This window comes from Protopterus annectens, chromosome 13.part0 (genome assembly GCF_019279795.1).
Source record: "Protopterus annectens isolate FY-2018-M chromosome 13.part0, PAN1.0, whole genome shotgun sequence".
NCBI lineage: Eukaryota > Metazoa > Chordata > Ceratodontiformes > Protopteridae > Protopterus > Protopterus annectens.
In genome coordinates, this window is record NC_056747.1 from 1,273,953,694 (window position 1) to 1,273,976,193 (window position 22,500).

Sequence of the window (22,500 nt, forward strand, 5' to 3'; positions counted from 1 at the left end):
CCAGTAAGCAGGATCATTTTCAGATGTTCAGCAAACAGAAGTCCCAGCTAAGCAAAACCCAGGGCTCCAAAAGTAAATGGCAGATCAAGAACTCCACCAAACCCATCAAGAAAGGTTCCTTTTCCAAAAAAGGATGGACCACCTTCAACCTATGACTGTGCTAAGGCTTAGCTGCTGTCATTCCCAAATTCCTGTCCAAGTTCCCTGTCTTGAACGATAACTCTCAACAAGGTGGCCTGGCCATTAGTTTTTTCTGAGAAGTGGGTGCTTGACATCATTGACAGAGGTTGCAGGTGGCAGTGGGAGGAACACCTGCCTCCAGTGGGGTGGGGGGGGGTCTCCCTCACCCACCAAACCAGATTTTATTATTTTCTCCTGTTCTGTGGCAAATGCTGGACTCAGGGTTCATAAAGTTGGTCCTTCTTTCAGACAGAATGAAAGGTTTGTACTTCAGAATTTTCCTAGTCCCTGGATAAGAGCAGTCGTGGAGACCAGTGTTGGACCTATCCTTGCCGAATACTTTGGTCAAGGTCCCCAAGTTCAGTATGCTCACTCTGCAAATAGTGATTTCTCTCCTGCCAGACTACTGTTTTATGGTGACCCTGGACTTGAAGGATGTGTATCATCATATCCCCATTGCTCATCACTTCAGGAGATATCTGAGATTTGTTGTGCCTGGTTCCCACTATCCTTTCTCTGCATTGCCTTTTGAGCTATCCTCTGCACCTTGAGTGTTTACCAAATGCCTTACTCTGATGGTACTACTGGACTCTTGACCTTCATATTTTTCATTTAGACAACTTGCTGATCTGTGCAGAGTCTGCGTCCAGGTGTTTGGAATTGCTAGAGAAGGTCTTGATCTTAATTTCCTAGCTAGGATTCAAGTTGAACCTTCAGACGTTGTGCCTGGCACCCTTGCAAAAACTCATCTTCCTGGGGTACTTAATCAACATCAACAAAAGATGGCCTTTCTTCCCAAACTCAAGGTACTGTTCTACCAGATGATGTTTCAGGAATTGTCTAGGAGGAGCGGCACCTTGGCAAAAGGTTTTCTAAAAATTCTAGGACTGATGACATTTATGATTCTCATTATACCCCTAGCTTGCCACCACATGAGGAAAATTCAATTATATGCATGAAATTATTGGACCCAACACCTACATTCCCTGAAATCCCAATTGTTGGCCTTCATCAGATGAGAGGTACAGTGCGGCAGAGCACAGCTTAGTATCAGTCTGGGACTTCACTTCTCCCTATTTGTTCTGGAGCAATCTGCCCAGACAGATTCATCCAACTTTGCTTGGGAAGCTGTCCCAATTGGAGCAAAAGTACAAGCCACTTGTGGCCCAAGGGTGCAAGCAGGTATATCAATATCAAAGAAATATTGGTGACGGTGATGCCCTTGCACTGGCCCAGTAATCAAGGAGCCTCAATCCTCACCACTAGCACCAGTGAGGGACGTGCACATTGGGAAGATGACAAGTACACACACAGTAAAATAAAATTTCCCTTAAGAGCACACAGAGATCACATTCAGTCTGGGGCTGTTTTCTCCCTCTTTCTCCAGATCCCCAGTAAGACTCCCCCATGGCACAGCTATAGGGTTAAGATCTCAGCCGAGTGGTCAAGCCAAAACCGCCAGCACCATCTCTGCCCAACCAGTGCTGTGTGTCCCTACCCAAATAGTTGACACACACATACACACACACACACACACACACACACACACACACACACACACACACACACACACACTTTGAGATTTGATTTATATACAAACACACAGATACTCCTGGGGAAGGCTGGCACAGGTTCACTAGCTATGCCCCATTCTGCCCAGACTATATGGTAGTACCAGCTGCCACCAACCACTACTCATTCGCTACTATAAGGCCCTTACTAAGGGTGACGAATTCTACTGTGTAATGTTACTATTATCCAAATGGTAAGTGTGACCAAGATTTATAAGGCTATTTAGGAGTAGCCTATACAGTGTCACTAAATACATATGCAAGTACTCTAAGAGCTTAAATATCTCTAAACAAACCAGCCACAATTAAAAGGTTTAAATGTATTTAATAATAAATAATAAAAGCACAAGACAATACTCAGTAACTCAATACAGTAAAAAGAGAGTTCAGAATCACAATAAATATTTTAAGACAACATTGCAGGACAGTCTCACATAAATACAGAAAACATTTAAACTAATCTTACCATATTCCTATCTCTAAGTCTTACTTACAGAGCAATATGCAGGCAGAAGTGCTAGAGGAATGTTTCTAGGTCCAAAGACAAATACAAAATGCACAAACTCACTCTCTGAGATAGTTCGTAAATTACTGTCAGACATTACCGCTGGGTTATCTCAGATTACATCATTCTTTGTCACCTCTGCCTTCAGTTCCCAGGTTAACCGAAACTCAAAAATTTAGCACTTCTGTGTCAAAAATACTTGTCTCTCAGAAGTTTGCCTACAACTGGAAGTTGTAAAACAGTTAAACACTTTTACATTTGAAACCTGTAATTATTTCTGTTTCCAGACAATAGAAAGAACTCCTAGCTGTAGACATTCTGTCTCCCAGCTGAGATAAACATCATCATAAAACTTTTGTTTTTCTTGAGGGTTTGCAAGTTAACTCTGTATGTTTCAGCCTTTGCCACCAAAACATGCATTTGCATAGGCATATAGTTTATACAAATTTCTGCTCTTTTCCAGCAGTGTACACTGTGATTACATTCTTGAAACTCAGTACATACCATACAGTTTAACACACACTTCTGCATCAGTAGTTTAATATACACATAACATATAGTTTTCTTACATTTGTAAGACAAGCATACAGATCATATTACTATTCACAAATGATATAGAGTTATTTATAAAATTCCAGCTAGCTGGGTTGGCAGCCTTCACAGTGATAATCTATGCCTTGATAATCCTTCCCCATCTATGGACTCCAGGTCGTCTTCTTGTGGTTACGGACAACATCACAGCGATGTGGCACCTGAACAAACCAGGAGGTATACGGTCACACAGTCTATGTCACTTGGCAATGCTAGTCTGGGAGCTGGCTTTACCACATTCTCTGACTCTTTGGGCATCATGCATCCCATCAGAGCAAAATGTTGTGTCAGATAGATGAAGCAGATCTGGGGCAGACCTGCAGGAGTGGCAGCTCAAGACAGTAGTGTTCCAGAATTTAGTTCAGATGTGGGGAATGTCTCAAATAGATTTGTTTGCCTCATTTTAAAACAGACAGCTGGGGAAATTCTATTCCAGGCATCCTTACAGCCATGCTTAGAGGACAGATGCATTCTCATCCCCTTTTATGGGAATGTTGCATTATGCATTTCCACACTTTCCAGTGATTCAAAAAGTACTTCAGAAGTTTCAGAAAGAAATGCCCAAGATCATTGTGATGAACCTCTATTAGCCAGGCAATCTTGGTTCTCCCTTCTAATGGTGTTAGCCAAGGACAAGGGCAATTACCACATACTTCCTTGTGTCCCTGATTTGCTCACACAGTCTCAGGGGCACTGATGCACACCAGTTTGTAGCAAAACTGATATCAACTGATAGTCTGGATGGTTCAGTCTTGACTCCATTTAGGTACTTGTTTCATGAAACTGTACAGCAGGTATTAAAGGAGGCCAGGAAACACACTACGAGAAAATCTTATCTTTACAAATGGATAAGCTTTTCTAAGTGGTGTCTAAACAGTAACAAATGGTTCCTTGAAGTTAACATTCCTCTGGTCTTGAAATATTTTTGTGAGCCACTTTGGGATGGCTTATCATATATATCCATTAAGGTGCATTTAACAGCCATTTCTGCTTGTTTGCCAAGGTATCATCCTCTTTCTTCTGTTTTGGTTAAACAGTTTGTGAAAGGGGTACTGCATATGAGATCAGCTCGCAAGCAAATTCCTCCTTCATGGAATCTCAGTTATGCCCTAGAAAAATTGACCTTACTACCTTTTGAACCTGCCACTTGGGGTGATATGAAGTTCTTAAAGTGGAAAACTGTTTTGCTTATTTCTCTGACATCTGCAAGAAAAGTCTCTGAGCTGCAGGTTCTCATGGTGAGGCAACCTTATCTTATTTTCCAAAGGGATAAGGTTGTGTAACACACTAATCCCTTTTTCTTGCCAAAAGTGTTCTCAGAATTCATACTCCATCAGTTTATTAACCTCTTTATGTTCTTCTCAGGACCTCAGAATAAGGGAGAGAGAGGATAATTCTTACCGTAGATTTGCATTGGCAACTCAGGTACTACCTTGACAGAATGAAATCTTTCAGAAAGGCCGAAAACCTTTTCATTTCCTGCACAGGATCAGTGAAGAGTCATCCTGTCTCGAAGTAAACCATTGCATGTTGGTTTTCCTCTAGTATTGTTTTTTGTTACACCTACCAAAGTAAGGCAAATCTAGACAAGGTAAAGATGCATTGCACCTGTCCTTTTCCTCTTGAGTGATATAATGGAAAGGAGTGGACTGTCCATACCTTTATGAAGCACTACAAGCTGGATGCCTTTTCCATATCCTTGTTTCACTAGCACCATTCTCTATGGGCTCCTGGACCCATATCCTTCCTCCTCCCAGGTTAGGTAAGGTTTGAGAATATATCCAAATACTAGTAAAGCAACATGTTTGATGAATATAGTACAGTTGTATTTGACCTAATTACCTGTAACAGTAGATGTTCATAGAACATACTGCCTTACTGGCAGTACCCACCCACCATCTGCTTTTTAAGACAAACATAGTTTAGTGTCTGGATTACTGTGGCTCACTGATGTGTGGCCCTTATTGTTTTGTGTGTGTGTGTGTGTGTGTGTGTGTGTGTGTGTGTGTGTGTGTGTGTGTGTGTGTGTGTGTGTGTGTGTGTGTGTGTGTGTGTGTTTGTTTTGGTAATGGAACAGAAGGTGTTTGCAAAGCTTCTGTTTACATCTGCTCTTCCTGCTGGACCCTAAAAAGCTGAAAGTGTCCTGCATATGTATCTGTAAAGTAGTCCCTGTACTCCCAGCATCTTGGTCCACCACACTCACAGACGGGCAGTGGGATGGACTCTGAGCTTCAGCAGACTGCTAGAGTAGGGTAGCAGGGCACTACTGCCAAATACCAGTAAGGCAGTGTGCTGTATAAACATCTACTGTTATAGGTAAGTAGGTCTTATGCAACTGTACGTTATCATTGCATGACGTCACTGACATGATTTATATAGCTCCCCTGTATAGATTGTTCTGCTTGTTCACTGCATCTGTATTTTTATTAATTTTGCTACTGAAAATTTGACTTCCTTTACATTTTTCTCCTGAAATTCAGTGGTTCCATGCTGTGCATTTGTGCTACAAATCCATGAACAAAAGAATTGTACTGAGTCTACTTCAAAACATCGAAATCTCATAACATTGTAACTCAAAACACGGAGACCATAACATTGAAAACTGAAAGCACTGAAAACCCAAAACAATGAAAATGTCATATCATAAAATTGAAAACTACAACACACGTGTAGATAACATCCCCCTCCACTTATAACAAAACCAAACTAACAAACACACTTTTGCTATGTTTCTGCAGGGGGCAAGCTCCCCTGCACACCCTATCCCCCGTAAATTAAATATACCAACTCCTAGATCGCACTACAGTAGTAAAAAGTTAACTTCCTAACCACTGTAACATGATCCCCATACAGAATGTAAACATGGATGTGTTGCTTTCATGGAAGTTAAGTTAGTGTTTTGAGAAGTGCTGGGACAAGTGAGGAGTGGAAAAAGTGTTTATTTTGTCAATCTATACGTGTTTTTAGGCTGTACAGGTAAGTGATTTAAACATTATGTTTACATTCTCCGTGGTGATTGCGATACAGTCATTATCATCATCTTCTTTCGGCTGTTCCCATTAGGGGTCACCACAGTGGATCACCTGTTTCCATTTCTTCCTGTCCTCTGCATCTTGCTCTGTCACACCAACCACCTGCATGTCCTCTCTCACTACATCCATAAACCTTATCTTAGGCCTTCCTCTTTTCCTGTTACCTGGTAGCTTCATCCTTAGCATCTTTTTCCCAATATACTCCGCATCCCTTCTCAGCACATATCCAAACCAACGTAATCTTGCCTCTCTGGCTTTGTCTCCAAACCTTCCAACCTGGGTTGACCCTCTAATATACTTATTCCTAATCCTGTCCACCCTCATCACACCCAGTGCAAATCTTAACATCTTTAACTCTGCCACATCCAGCTCAAACTCCTGCCTTTTTGTCAATGCCACTGTCTCCAACCCATATAACATAGCTGGTCTCACTACCCTCTTTTAGACCTTCCCTTTCACTCTTACAGGTACTCGTCTGTCACAAATCACTCCTGACACTCTTCTCCACCCACTCCAACCTGCCTGTACTCTCTTCTTCACCTCTCTTCCACACTCACCGTTACTCTGAACTATTGACCCCAAGTATTTAAACTCATCCATTTTCGCCACCTCTACTTCTTGCATCCTCACCATTCCTCTATCCTCCCTCTCATTCACACACATATATTCTGTCTTAGTCCTGCTGACCTTCATTCCTCTTCTCTCTAGAGCATATCTCCACCTCTCCAGGGTCTCTCCACCTGTTCCCTACTCTCACTACAGAGTACAATGTCATCTGCAAACATCATAGTCCATGGAGACTCCTGTCTGATCTCGTCTGTCAACCTGTCCATCACCATTGCAAATAAGAAAGGGCTCAGAGCTGATCCTTGATGTAATCCCACCTCCACCTTAAACGCATCTTTCACTCCCACCACAGACCTCACTGCTGTCACACTACCCTCGTACATATCCTGTACCACTCTTACATATTTCTGTGACACTCATGACTTCCTCATACAATACCACAACTCCTCTCTAGGCACCGTGTCATATGCTTTCTCCAAGTCTACAAAAACACAATGCAACTCCTTCTGACATTCTCTGTACTTCTCCATCAACACTCTCAGAGCAAACATCGCATCTGTAGTGCTCTTTCCCGGCATGAAACCATACTGCTGTTCACTAATCATCACATCCCTTCTTAACCTAGCTTCCACTACTCTTTCCCATAACTTCATGCTGTGACTGATCAATTTCATCCCTCTGTGGTTACTACAGCTCTGCACATCACCCTTATTCTTAAAGATCGGTACCAAAACACTTTTTCTCCATTCCTCAGGCATTCTCTCACTTTCCAAGATTTCATTAAACAATCTGGTTAAAAACTCCACTGCCATTTCACCTAAACACCTCCATGCTTCCACAGGTATGTCATCTGGGCCAACAGCCTTTCCATTCTTCATTCTCTTCATAGCTATCCTTACTTCCTCCTTGCTAATCCATTGTACTTCATGATTCACTATCCCTACATCATCCAACCTTCTCTCCCTCTCATTCTCTTCATTCATCAACCCCTCAAAGTACTCTTTCCATCTCCTCAACAAACACTCCTCACTTGTGAGTATGTTTCCCTCATTATCCTATATCACCTTTACCTGCTGCACATCTTTCCTAGCTCTGTCCCTCTGTCTAGCCAATTGGTACAGGTCCTTTTCTCCCTACTTAGTGTCCAACCTTTCATACAACTCTTCATATGCCTTAAACTTAGCCTTCGCCACCTCTCTCTTTACCATGCACCTCATCTCCTTATACTCCTGTCTACTTTCTTCATCTCTCTGACAATCCCACTTCTTCTTTGCCAACCTCTTTGCCTGTATACTTTTCTGTACTTCCTCATTCCACCATCATGTCTCCTTGTTGTCCTTCCTCTGTCCCGATGTGATACCAAGCACCTTTTTAGCCGTCTCCCTTACTAGCTCTGCTGTAGTTACCCAGCTATTTGGTAACTCTTCACTACCACCCAGTGCCTGTCTTAACTCATCCCTGAACTCCACCTCACAGTTACCCTTTTTCAATTTCCACCATTTGATCCTTGGTGCTGCCCTCACACTCCTCCTCCTCTTCTTGATCACCAACGTCATCCTACAAACCACCATTCTATGCTGCCTAACTACACTTTCTCCGGCCACCACTTTACAGTCTCCAATCTCCTTCAAACTGGCCCTCCTACATAAGATATAATCCACCTGTGTGCATCTTCCTCCACTCTTGTATGTCACCATATGCTCCTCCCTCTTGTTAAAATACGTATTCACCACAGCCATGTCCATCCTTTTCGCAAAATCCACTACCATCTGACCTTCTGCATTCCTTTGTTTAACACCATACCTACCCATCACTTCCTCATCACCACTGTTCCCTTCACCAACATGCCCATTTAAATCTGCTCCAATCACCACTCTCTCACCCTTGGGTACAGTCATCACCACTTCATCCAATTCACTCCAAAATTTTTCTTTCTCATCCATTGCGCACCCAACTTGTGGAGCATATGCACTAACAACATTAATCATTACACCATCAATTTCCAGCTTCATAAACATCACTCTATCCAACACCCTTTTTACCTCCAAAACACTCTTCGCATACTGTTCCTTTAGAATAACTCCTACGCCATTTCTTCTCCCATCCACACCATGATAAAACAATTTGAACCCACCTCCGATACACCTAGCCTTACTCCCCTTCCATCTGGTCTTTTGCACACACAATATACCAACCTTCCTTCTGTCCATCATATCAGCTAGCTCTCTCTCTATACCAGTCATCCTGCCAACATGTAAAGTTCTGACCCTCACTACCACAGTCCTAGCCTTTCTCCTCTCTTCCTGCCTTCGGCCATGCCTTCCGCCTCTTCTCTTCTGATACAGTGAGGTTAGGAAATTAACTTTTTTCCACTGTAGTGCGATCTTGAAGTTGGTATGTTTCATTTACGGGTGGGGTAGGGGTGCAGAGCCTCCCTCATGGGGGGGTGCCCCCCTGCAGAAATGTAGTAAAAAGTGTTTTTGTTAGTTTGGTGTTGTTATAAGTGGAGGGAGTGTTATTTACATGTGCATTGTAGTTTTAATCTTATGATGCAGAGTTCAAGTGTTGCGAGTTTTCATTGTTTTAGGTTTTCAGTGTTTTGGGGTTTTGATGTTATGGTCTCAGTGTTTTGAGTTTCAATGTTATGACATTTCAATGTTTTGAAGTAGACCCATTGTACTACAGATCTTTAGTTCATTCTATGTCACATGCCAAGTGCAAACCCTGCTGTTATTCTACTTGCTTCTTAATCATTCTTAGTAAGAGCTGATAAAAAGATTGATAGTATGTGAATATAAATGCAGCTAATATAATCTGTTTCTAATTCAAACATGTTTCAGTCACATTGTTACTTACCACTAAATAGAGATGAGCTCCACAGAAATGGCCATCATAAGGTTGATGTGATGACACAATGCAACAGTAACATTTTTGCGTACAGACTGATGTGTAGTCACTTATTAAAATATGCTGTTTTTGATCTGCATCCCTAACCAGGTGCTATGCAAGATTGGAATGCCACTGATGATATACATATGCCAAGTACTCTCTGTTTTCCATTTAGGCTGAAACAGCACACAGCTAACTCAAAAAGTGCAAATAAGCTGAGGAAGGGGACAGCAGCATGGGGAAAGGGGACAGCAGCATAGCAGTTTTTTGGACAGATCAGGAATTCTTGGTTACAGATCACAGCTACAGCATGGTTTCTATGAGGTTACTGGTAAACAGCAACAGACAAAAATATCTTAGCAAGTAAATTTCTCAGTATGTCCCTACACATTAACGTGTAGTGTACAACCATTGGTGTACTTCATGACTGAGTTTCTGCTTGCTAGTTGATGATCTTTCAGGCTTCACTTTTGGAATCATCAAACTCACTACTTGAAGTTCATCTGCCATCTGCTGCTTCTCCCTTTTTTGCTGTATGATATTGCATTGCGGTTGTACTTGCTGTATTATGACTGTGCATTGCGGTTGTACTTGCTGTATTATGACTATGCATTGTGGTTGTACTTGCTGTATTATGACTATGCATTGTGGTTATACTTGCTGTATTATGACTATTGCATTGCGGTTGTACTTGCTGTATTATGACTATTGCATTGCGGTTGTACTTGCTGTATTATGACTATTGCATTGTGGTCGTACTTGCTGTATTATGACTATTGCATTGTGGTCGTACTTGCTGTATTATGACTATTGCATTGCGGTTGCACTTGCAGTATTATGACTACGCATTGTGGTTGCACTTGCTGTATTATGACTATGCATTTGGTTGCACTTGCTGTGTTATGACTATGCATTGCTGTCGTACTTGCTGTATTATGACTATTACATTGCGGTTGTACTTGCTGTATTATGACTATGCATTGTAGTTGTACTTGCTGTATTATGACTGTGCATTGCGGTCGTACTTGCTGTATTATGACTGTGCATTGCGGTTGTACTTTCTGTATTATGACTGCATTGTGGTTGTACTTGCTGTATTATGACTATGCATTGTGGTTGTACTTGCTGTATTATGACTGCATTGTGGTTGTACTTGCTGTATTATGACTATGCATTGTGGTTGTAATTGCTGTATTATGACTATTGCATTGTGGTTGTACTTGCTGTATATATGACTATTGCATTGTGGTTGTACTTGCTGTATTATGACTATTGCATTGCGGTTATACTTGCTGTGTTATGACTATGCATTGCTGTTGTACTTGCTGTATTATGACTATTGCATTGTGGTTGTACTTGCTGTATTATGACTATGCATTGCAGTTGTACTTGCTGTATTATGACTATGCATTGTGTTCGTACTTGCTGTATTATGACTATTACATTGCGGTTGTACTTGCTGTATTATGACTATGCATTGCGGTTGTACTTGCTGTATTATGACTATGCATTGTAGTTGTACTTGCTGTATTATGACTGTGCATTGCGGTTGTACTTTCTGTATTATGACTGCATTGTGGTTGTACTTGCTGTATTATGACTGTGCATTGCGGTTGTACTTTCTGTATTATGACTGCATTGTGGTTGTACTTGCTGTATTATGACTATGCATTGTGGTTGTACTTGCTGTATTATGACTGCATTGTGGTTGTACTTGCTGTATTATGACTATGCATTGTGGTTGTAATTGCTGTATTATGACTATTGCATTGTGGTTGTACTTGCTGTATATATGACTATTGCATTGCGGTTGTACTTGCTGTATTATGACTATTGCATTGTGGTTGTACTTGCTGTATTATGACGTTTCCAGAATGGTTGGATGTTGCTGTAAAAGAGAAGAAGAGACACACGTCCAGCTCATAGCAATGCCACTGAAATCTGCTGGAAAATGTAGCTCATGTCTCAGATCAAAAAAGCTGGTTAGAAGATAAGACCCTTTATTTGAATGGTGTTATTTATCGTGCATGTTTTGCAATTAGGGATGTATAAATTCTAGCTATTACTGCAAATGTTATATGCAACAAAATGTTATTATTTATTAAAATGTTATCATTGTAACAATTGCCACAATTAAGTATCTTCTTTGTTTATATAGGGATATTCAGGATCGAAGTATAATTAAAATCTACAGAAAAGAACCCATCTATGCATCTTTCCCTCCTCCCCATATGGCAAATGGAGATCTCAGGGTAAGTAAGCTCACACACATACATACACAATAAGCAAATGTACTTGCTTTCAGAGAAGCCATGTCTCAGGCTGAGAAAATGTTTAAAATGTTTTTCAGTAAAATATGTAGAAAACTATATTAAGGTTAGTTAGATCTAAAATGTTTAATTACTCTTTTCAAGAACAGTGCTTGTAAGTCTTAAAGCAGTTAAATATGTAAAATTGTACAAAATGTAACCTTACTGAGTGTAAAATTAATTTTAGTGGAAAGGCAACAAAACTGTTAGAAAGTTTAACTAATATGTTTCCCAAAGATGCACACATTTAAAGTGCACTCAGCTTAAAAATTAATTACCTTATTTGGACACTAGCATGTAAATGCCCTACCCCACAGAAAAGCATTGTCTAGACTTGCCTTTTTAGAAAACTGAGTTCTACTAAGATTAAGCCAATTGAGAAGGTATGAGAATGCACTGAGCTACTGTGTACCTAATAAAGGTAAAAAAGTGATGCACTTTAAAAGATGTATGTATTGAAAATGGTTGGGGAGTAACTCTCTCAAAAACATTGCTGAATGAATTCTAACTGAATGTTAAAGAGATATAGACAGTTTTCTGATTGCCACTCCCAAGATGACCTAAAAGCAAAATCAGAAGGTGGTCTCTGAGAGTGAAGTAATGAGGCAGTTCTTAAAATAAATTTAAAAATTACTTGAGAAGGCGTGCCAGAATGATAAGGACTACTTTGTACTTTAATGAAAATGTCAAAATAGCTCTTTCCAAAGAAATGCAAAGTAAATCGTTAGAAGGTTGCTTACTAAAAAAGTTCATAGGAAATTGCTAGAAGGCTGCTTACCAAAGATATGTTCAGAGACTGTACTAAGATGCCTGGAAACATATCCTTGTAGTATGAAGTATATGCTAAGAATATTGGTGGGCAAAATTACTGAACTTTCAGACTGCAAAAAACAATTTACTGCATTTTACACATAGAAGTAAAACCAATGAATTATGAGGCATAGTTACCTGTGACATGGGGAAGCTGTAGAAATTCCCCACATGTAAGAAAGTTTTGGTAGTAAATCAAAAATGTGGAAAAGTGGAGTATTTAAAAGAAAGTAAAGCAATATTTAATGCACATTGTATTGAGAAAGTCTTTGTGGTCAAAAACAATGACTTAGTGAGAAAAACAGTTACACTGGCTTTCTAAGAAAGCCAGTCACTTTTAATGTGTGTATATTAAGGTATATGCAGAAAAATATTGCTCAGGCTTTCTGAGGAAAATAGTTTGGGTTGTTTTGAAGTGTGTGCATAGAAAAAATGGAAACAGCAATGCATGTTTTGTACAATCCAGTGGGAAATTGTTTCTAAAACATCTGAAATGTACTGATGTACAAAAATAAACCCAGCAACATTTCTGCATTGAGTTGTCTGTCCTGTGGCTATGAGTGAAATTTTGCTGTTGTTTCATTGCCTGTCAGTGAATTGCGTGTTGGAAGAAGGTACTCTAACAAATGAAAATCTTTTGTTGGAAATAAAGAACCCAAATAAGTGTTTTGCTTTTGCAGCAAAAAGAAAAGTGGATTGTTAAATTAAAAAAAGTAATAGTTTTATAGAGTATAGACCTAACTCTTAACTAGCAGTTGAAACAATAGAGAAAATGTGTTGCAGCAGATGAAGAATATGAACCAGACATTTCTTGCATTTGTGAATTGTCCTGTAATAAAAGCAATTAAAGATCACTGCCTGCTGTTGCTTTTGGAAAAGACATTTACTGCTTCTGAAATATATTGTTTTGAAAGAAGTAGGAAACAAAGTCATGTACAGAACTGTAAAATGGCAGCACATTATAAAACGTAATTATACTAACTATGTTTGGTAAAGAGCATGCAGCACCAAACCTTAATAACAGCTGATTTAGGTGCCACGCATAAAACAATGAACTTTATTAGGTGCTTACTGAGGTGACACTCATACAGAACTACACTTTATTAAGTGCTAACTGAAGTGCCATGCATAAAACACTGCATTTTATTAGGTGCTTACTTAGGTGACATGCAAACAGCATTGAACTGTTTTAGGTGTTTACTGAGGTGACACGCATACACACTAAACTTTATTAAGTGCTAACAGAGGTGCCACGTATACAACATAGAACTTTATTAGGTGCTGACTGAGGTGACATGCATACAACTTTGAACTGTTTTAGGGGATTACTACTGAGGTGATGCTCATAGAATTGATGCTCATATAGCACTGAACTTTATTAGTTGCTGACTGAGGTGATGTGCATACAAGACTGAACTTTATTAGGTGCTGAATGAGGTGATGCACATACAGCACTGATCTTTATTAGGTGCTTTCATTAACAATGTCTGTAACTCTAACTATACAGTAGCATATTATATTAGTTACTGACTGAGGTGAAGCATATACAGGACTGTAGATCAGAGTGTATGTGCTGCAGCTTTAAGAAGCATGTCAAAGGCTGAGTATGCACATAAAAATATCAGGCATGTGCTATTCCCAGTGCCATTTTGAGAGTGCAGCCAGAGAGAGAGCATGTATGATTGCAGTAGTTTGTATATAAGTTGCTTAAGTTAAAGTCAGAAAACTTCTATCATGATGTGTTTGTATATAATAAAGCTGCTTGAACAGAACCGATGATGACTCTTCTATTGTGTCCAAAGTAGGAGAGGAAATGGTGTCAGAACCGGGATCGCAGAGAATGATATTCAGAGCCATGAGGTGCAGAGATGAAAGTGAAGGTAAACTAAGAGAAACGAGCACGAAAAAGAGCCAGAAAAGAATCAAAGGTGATGAGAATTCACACAAACTGCTTGTTTTGTAAACAAGATAAAACAGAGCATTACAAGGGCACAAACCACATTATTAAACAAGTGGGAGATACTAAATGTTTATTAACTAAGTGAAATGTTTAAAACTAAGATATTTGACAAAATGATTACTGGAAAAGCAAAACAAGCATATTTAAAGCATAATGAGCATGTTTAAAAGCAAAATGAGCATGTTTAAAGCCAAAACAAGTGTGTTTAAGGCAAAACAGGCATGTTTAAAGCCAAAATTAGTGTGTTTAAGGCAAAACGGGCATGTTTAAAGCCAAAACGAGTGTGTTTAAGGCAAAACGGGCATGTTTAAAGCCAAAATGAGTGTGTTTAAGGCAAAACGGGCATGTTTAAAGCCAAAACGAGTGTGTTTAAGGCAAAACGGGCATGTTTAAAGCCAAAATGATTGTGTTTAAGGCAAAACGGGCATGTTTAAAGCCAAAACGAGTGTGTTTAAGGCAAAACGGGCATGTTTACAGTCAAAACGGGCATGTTTAAAGCCAAAATGAGTGTGTTTAAAGGAAAAAGGGCATGTTTAGAGTAAAATGAGCACAAAAAAAGTACAATGTACATGAAAAGAGATTAAATGAGCAAGACAAATATAATAAGGGCAAAAAAGGGCACATTAAGCGTAAATAAAGCAAGGCAACTGCATGATTTTTGGCAAAGTGCTATGTTGTGGCATAACTACAGCTTTGTATTGTATCAAGGGCATAACTAGATTTATTCAAAGTATCTCAAAGTGTGTAAAAGTGCTTACAGTGTGTGCTTACTACTGTGCATGTATTCCATAGAGTTTATTTGTGTGCAAAGTGCAACTATTTCATGACGTACAGTCAATCTATAGCCATTTTGAAAAATTTCTTGTGCTGGGTGTGTCTGTTTGCAAAGTGCTGCCATTACAGAGTGTTTCTTGCACTGTGAAGAGTTACCTAGCAAGGTATCACCATTTTGAGGAAATTTCAGTGTGCTGTGTACAGTTTATTCGCAAAGTGTCCTTACTTCGAAATGTTATTGACTCTGAGCTCCTCATGCCCAGTTCATTCGCATCGTTCAGTTATTTGAAATGTTTCTTAAAGTGATGATAAATTACTTTTGCAGTACAGTAATTTCAAACTTATTACAGTGCCCGAAAGACTTATTTTGCAAAGTTCAGTTGCACAAAGGCATGCATCATGCAGTTATTTGATGTTTCTTATACTAAGAGGTGATTTCTTGCAATATAGTAAATTTGAGAGTATTACAATGCCCAAAAGACTTATTTCACAATGTTCAGTTGTACAGAGGCTTGTTGTGCTATTGGGCAAAGTTACAAATACTGGCATAGTCAGCCTTAGGCATGGGCCATCTAGACATCCGCCTAGGACGCCGGTCTATATGGGGTACTTTTCCAGTAAACTGGATGGTGTAAATAGACCAGGATGGGGCACCAGGTGGTGTGTGGTGGGGCACTGTGAAGCCCTTTTGGCTAGGGCACCACTTGACCTATGGATGACCCTGAATACTGGCATAAATTTCTGGCATATGTACATGTGTATGTGTTTGTGCTTATTTGTAAAACCCTTCTCTGGTATGTCTTAATGTGGCAGATGGATTTCAACAGCTCCTACCACTTGTATTTGCTCAAAATATTGCAGAAAACTGGAGAATATCTGAGCAAGAGTATGATATTTTTATACAAGCAGCTTATTCAGATAAAAATGCATGCACCAGGGCATTCATTTTGCTAAACCAAGCTGGGTCAGAGGTCATAGAAAGAAAGCATTCATTTGTGTATGCACCAGCAGTATATGAGGGAGAAGGTAAAAATCATCGTATTGTTGTAAAGGCTAAATCAAGGGAAGACCCTGAGTGTTTGAAGAGCAAGTTCAGATAAATGTGTAACCCCCAGACAAATATTACATTAGAGAGGCATTTGTTTTACATGAGAGATCAGAAACCAGGGGAAACATTTGCAGCTTATGTAACTGACCTGAGAAGTAAAGCCAAAACATGTCAATTTGGTGACTTAAAAGATGAGTTAATGAAGAACAGACTCTTGTGTGGTATTAATAGTGCTGCTGTGAGAAAGATTTTACTTCATAACAGTGATTTAACATTAACTAAAGCCATTGAGATTTGCCAAATTCATGAAGTTGCAGAAAAACACACAAGTATGCTTGCAAGTGACAAGAGCATAGTTTCAGCAGGCTCCAGAGCAAACACAGATAGATTGCAACACGTGGCAAACAGAAGTAGGCCCAAGCACATGGCAACCACAGCCCCTGCTGGCTCACCAGGAAAACCACATAGCTATCCAGCAAGTTCTAAAACTAGTTCAGTTAAAGGAATACATCTCTCAGTGCAGTACAAGTGTGAATCAGCAAAATCCAAGTCTAGCTTTATTGTTAACTGTGACAATTGTGGTACTAATCATGAGTCTAGAAGAGAGAAGTGCTTAGCATTTGGTCAGCAATGTTACAAGTGTAAAAAATTGAACCATTTTCAAACGTTTTGTAAATCAAGTAAACCCCACACAGTTGTAAAGAAAGGTCACACAAAAAAGCAATTTAATCAAGTAGAGATGCAGCAGTTAGCTTTCTATGTGGATGGTGTATCAGTAATTGGTGAGAGAGCTGATGCAGTTAATTTATTGGCAAAAAGCAAAGTGTTTTGTACAGTCTAGATCAATGGTACATCCACACAGCTTAAAGTAAACGCTGTTTCAAAGTGTAGTGTTATATCTGCAGACACATTTGCTAAAGTCAGAACTAATGAGCAACTTAATCTGGCCAGTAGTGTTAAGCTTGTTGCTTATGGAGGTGAAGAAATTCAAACCGAAGGCTCAGTGATGCTATTGTGTTATTTGGTCAAGAACTGTTACAGCTTGTTATTCTATGTAGTCCGAAGACTAGTACAGTCATTACTGGGTCGTGAAGATAGTTTGAGAATGAACCTGCTTTCTTTTAACAAAGAAGTTCATCACACAAGTGCATATTATAGCTGCAATTTTTCTGAAGCCATTTTCTCATAGTGTGCTGATGTTTTAGCCGACAAGTTAGGCAAACTTCCAGTTGTATAGTTAGATTCAGAGGTCACTCCAGTAGTCAGACGAGCGAGAAGAGTTCTGATAGCTATCCAAGATAAAGTTAAGGCTCAGTTGGACAAAATGGTACAGCAAGGTGTAATTTGTCCAGTTACAGAACTAGCTGAATGGGTGTTGTCTAAGGTAGCAGCTCACAAAAAGGACTCAGATAAAATCAGAGTATGTAGTGACCCAAGAGATTTGAACAAGACATTGAAGAGACCACATCACCAATGCGCACAGTCGAAGAGGCCACAGCTCTAATACCGAATGCCACTGTTTTTTTCTGTCTTGGATGCAAAAACTTCATTTTGGCAAGTGATGCTTGATCACATATCCTCATTACTAACCACTTCTGGTACCCCATTTGGCAGATTCAGATTTCTAAGGATGCCATTTGGAATAAATTCTGCAAGCGAAGTCTTCCAGAGTGCAATGGAGCAAATTTTTTCTAGTTATCCTTGTGCCGTAGCAGTAGATGATTTATTGGTTGGAGGTAATAGTGAAGCAGCACATGACAGAAACCTAAAGAAAGTTCTAGATGGAGCACGTGAAGTAAACTTGAAACTCAACCCTATAAAGTGCACATTCAGCGTTCCAGAAGGTACATATGTAGTTCATTTATTCACCAGTACTGGCTTGAGACCAGACCCAACCTAGCAAGCAGCTATTCATGAGATGTCAGCACCAGATAATGTTCAAGCTCTACAACGTTTCCTAGGCACAGTCAACTATTTAGGCAAGTTTAAACCAGACTTCAGTGAAATGAAAGCACCTTTGCGAAAGCTGATGCTCAAAAATGTCACATGGTCATGGTTAGAACAGCAACAGAAGGCATTTAAAAACCTTAAGCAGAAAATTGCCACCCCACCTACATTAAGATACTATGCTGTGAATAAACCAGTCACTCTTTCCTGTGGTTCTTCAAACTTTGGTCTTGGTGCAGTTATTCTTCAAGAGGGCAGACCAGTAGCCTATGGATCTAGAACACTTACTCAAACTGAAATGCATTATGCTGAAATTAAGAAAGAACTTTTGGCAATAGTATTTGCATTTTCCAAGTATCATGATTATACTTATGGTTGAGCTATTCAAATTGAAACTGATCACCAACTTCTAGTCACTATTCTAAAGAAGCCTATTCATTCAGGGCCAGCGATATTACAAAGAATGATGCTCAGATTGCAAAAGTACAATTTCAAAATGGTCTTCATGAAAGGCAAACTACTCTATCTGGCTGATACCTTATCCAGATCGCCCAGAAATACGACGGAGCAGCTTGAAGCAGAGAATTTTAACTTTGATGTGATGGCAGTGCATAATTTTTCTACCAGTAGACCTGATGAATTAAGAGATCACACAAAGACTGATCCAATTTTGCAAAAGCTCAATCACTACATAAATGTTGGATGGTCATCAAAGCAATCTAGTGTACCACCTGAAATGCAAACCTATTTTCCTTACAGAGATGAAATGTTGATGGAAGATGGCATTATTTTCAAAGGTCCTAAAATTGTTGTTCCTGCTTCCTTACAACAAGTTTAGATAAAGATTTTGCATCATGGTCACCCAGGTTCTGCATCCACTAAGAGAAGAGCAAGAGAACTAATATTTTGGCCTTCATTACTGAAAGACATTGACAAAGTACTTTCTTCTTGTTCAATATGCAATAGTACTAGACCTTATTTGCAAATAGAACCACTTCAGCTAAGTCAAGTCCCTGAACTACCTTGGTCAACAGTAGCCATTGATATCTTTGAGTGGAACAATCAACAACTACTCAGTATTGATAGACTCTTATTCAAACTGGTTTGCAATCGACTTACTACCTAACCTAGCATCCATTACTGTTATTATCAAGTTGAAACATCATTTATCAGTCCAAGTTGTTCACACAAAGTTATTATTGACAATGGTACTCAATTTACTAGTCAGTTGTTTCAGAAATTTACATGATAATGGGACTTTGTACATGTTACTTGTAGTACGGAATATCCACAGTCAAATGGGCTAGCTTAACGTGCAGTGCAGAGTGCAAAGCAATTACTTGAAAGATCAAAACGTGACAATACCGATGTCTTTTTGAATTTACATAATCTCAGAAACATACCCCATGATGATATTCTTGGCTCACCTGCTCAAAGACTTCTATCCAGGCAAACCAGAACAAAGCTACCTATTAGTTCCAGTTTATTGAGGCCTGAAGCTAAGAACAACAAAACCATCAAGGCTCAATTATTCAAGAAGCGTTCTTTCCAAAAGTCTAGGTATGATAAATCAAGCAGATTTCTTTGTCCGTTGATGGAAGGAGAGACAGTGAGAATAGAAACGACGAAAGGTTTCGAATGGATTGATCAAGTTACAGGTATATGTGCTGAGCAGAGATCCTACCTTGTAGAATCCGAGGGTGTGGATTACAGGAGAAACTGCAGACAACTTCTTCCTGTACCAGAATCATCATTGCAGCATTGTTCCTGTGATACACACACCATATCTCAGAGCGAACCAAACATTGTTCACATCCCAGAGTATGTTTCAACCTTTGCTTCCACTCCTAAGGTTGAACATTCTGTAGAGACCACTCCAGTTGCTAAGCAAAATTCCCAGTTTTGTCACATGATATGGTCGAATATCCAGGCCCAGTGTGAAATATGCAGCAACATGGTCTGAACATATGGGTCTACTTCTATTCGCTGACAGCCCATTTCACTGAAACCCATTTGGTCGACAGCTCATTTCATTGACAAAAGTATTCAAGGCAAAAACCTGGGTTTTGCCCCCCTCCCCAGTGTTGTGCGACTGTGGAGTTGTTATATATAGTTGGGGGGGTGCGGGGGGCACAGCCCCCCACATTGGGGGGGTGGGGCGCAGCCCCCCACCTAGAATGTTTGTCGATGAAATGAGCTGTCGACCAAATGGGTTTCAGTGAGATGGGCTGTCAGCGAATAGAAGTAGACCCATATATATATATATATATATATATATATACTTAGTCTTGTATTAATGCATGAAAAAGAACTACTTGTATTATCTGCATGCCAAATAGATTCATAATGTTGCACGATCTGTTTCTCAAAGAGGGAGGATGTAGATTGGACTTTATGTGCTGTAGCTTTAAGAAGCATGTCAAGGGCTGATTGCGCACATATAAATACTGGGCACATGCTATTCCTAGTGCCATTTTGAGAGTTCAGCCAGACAGTCAGCATATATGATTGAAGTAGTTAGTTTGTATACAAGTTACTTAAGTTAAAGTCAGTAAACTTCTATCATTATGTGTTTGTATGTAATAAAGCTGCTTGAACAGAACCCACAAAGACTTTTCAATTGTGTCCAAAGTAGGAGAGCGACAAAGATTGAACTTTATTAGGTAGTGACTGAAGTAACACACATACAGCACTGAACTTTATTAGGTGCTGAATGAGGTGACGCACATATAGCACTGAACTTTATTAGGTGCTGACAGGGGTAACACACATACAGCACTGAAGTTTATTAGGTGCTGACAGAGGTGACACACATACAGCACTGAAGTTTATTAGGTGCTGACAGAGGTGACACTCACACAGCACTGAACTTTATTAAGTGCTGAATGAGGTGACACTCATACATCACTGAACTTTATTTGGTACTCTCAGTAACAATGTCCGTAACTCTAACTATACAGTAGCATATTGTATTAGTTGCTGACTGAGGTGACACACAGGACTGAACTTTATCAGGTGCGGACCAAGGTGACGCACATACAGCAGTGAACTTTACAAGGTACTCTCAGTAACACAGTGTTTAACTCTAACTATACATAAGTACATTGTATTAGGTAGTATCTGAGCAGCATTAAGACATCTGTAATACTGGCTATGAGATACCTCAGTAAAAAGTAAATCTTTCTGAGCAATAAATTGCTACAGCTAAGAAACATAAAAGAATATTTACAATGTGTCCAAAAAGACACTTGCCATGGTAATAAAAGTTGCTGATTATGGCAGTGAAAGGGAAGCTTGCAAAATAAAGGCCTTTGTTGGTGTTATAGACTTGCAATAAAAATGGTGTGTGTGTGTGTGTGTCTGTGTGTGTCTGTGTGTGTGTCTGTGTGTGTGTGTGTGTGTGTGTGTGTGTGTGTGTGTGTGTGTGTGTGTGTGTGTGTGTGTGTGTGTGTGTGTGTGTGTGTGTGTGTGAGAGTGTGTGTGTGTATGTGTGTATGTTTGTGTGTAAAAGAGAGACATAAAATTGCTTTACCAATGTGCTAGTGAGTTTACGGTTTATAATTTCAACTTTTCTTTAGCAGACTGCAGAATGGACTTTTTCAACAAAACAAGTTGCACTTCCTTCACAACAAAGTACTGTGTACATGTGTGTGGTGCTGCTCTGCAGTTGAATGAGATGGTAGGCAGTGTCATTATCCTGGATTTCTTTTCTAGAACAACAGCTAAGAAATGTTAGGGGCAGTCACGGTTTTTGAAAATCCTACCCTTTACACCAAAACAGAAATGATTCAAAATTATGGACATTCTGTGAAAAGCTGGAGAGTTCAGCAGTAGGTTGGCCAGTTGTGTCCTACTTATAATGCGTTACCACTTAACGTTACTGAAACAGACTGTGTAGCTGCACTGATTTCTATATACTTTTGTGGCTTTGAATAATGGCAGACATGTAAGTACACGTCTGACCACTTCTGTACATTAAACGCCATGTTTGAACGTTTCTGCTGAGCACAGGTTTAAAAAAAAGATTTCTTAACGTAAAGAAAGGTACAAGACTATAACAGCTGCTGTCATAATTTATTTCAGCAGACCTTTATAATACATCTTTCTTGCCAAAATATATATATATATGTACACATTTTCAGGTTTTTGGAGTACTTTTATCTGTAGGAAAAGGGCTCGGAAAAGAGCCGTTTCTCCTGTCAGAACTGTGGTTGCGATAATACGTAAGTACCCTTTTTTGTTTTGCCGTATATATATATATATATATATATATATATATATATATATATATATATATATATATACACACACACACTG

At 39.5% G+C, this 22,500-nt stretch overlaps 1 protein-coding gene across 2 annotated transcripts in view; it reads left to right on the forward strand.

Moving 5' to 3' along the window:
• The window catches only part of SRCIN1 (SRC kinase signaling inhibitor 1), a 2,370,959-nt gene that overhangs the window by 1,317,937 nt on the left and 1,030,522 nt on the right, over nt 1-22,500 (forward strand). For both annotated transcript variants that reach the window (XM_044055283.1, XM_044055284.1), the window contains exon 5: nt 11,494-11,587. In XM_044055283.1, the coding sequence (XP_043911218.1) occupies nt 11,494-11,587 (94 nt within the window). The remainder of the gene's footprint in view (nt 1-11,493; nt 11,588-22,500) is intronic.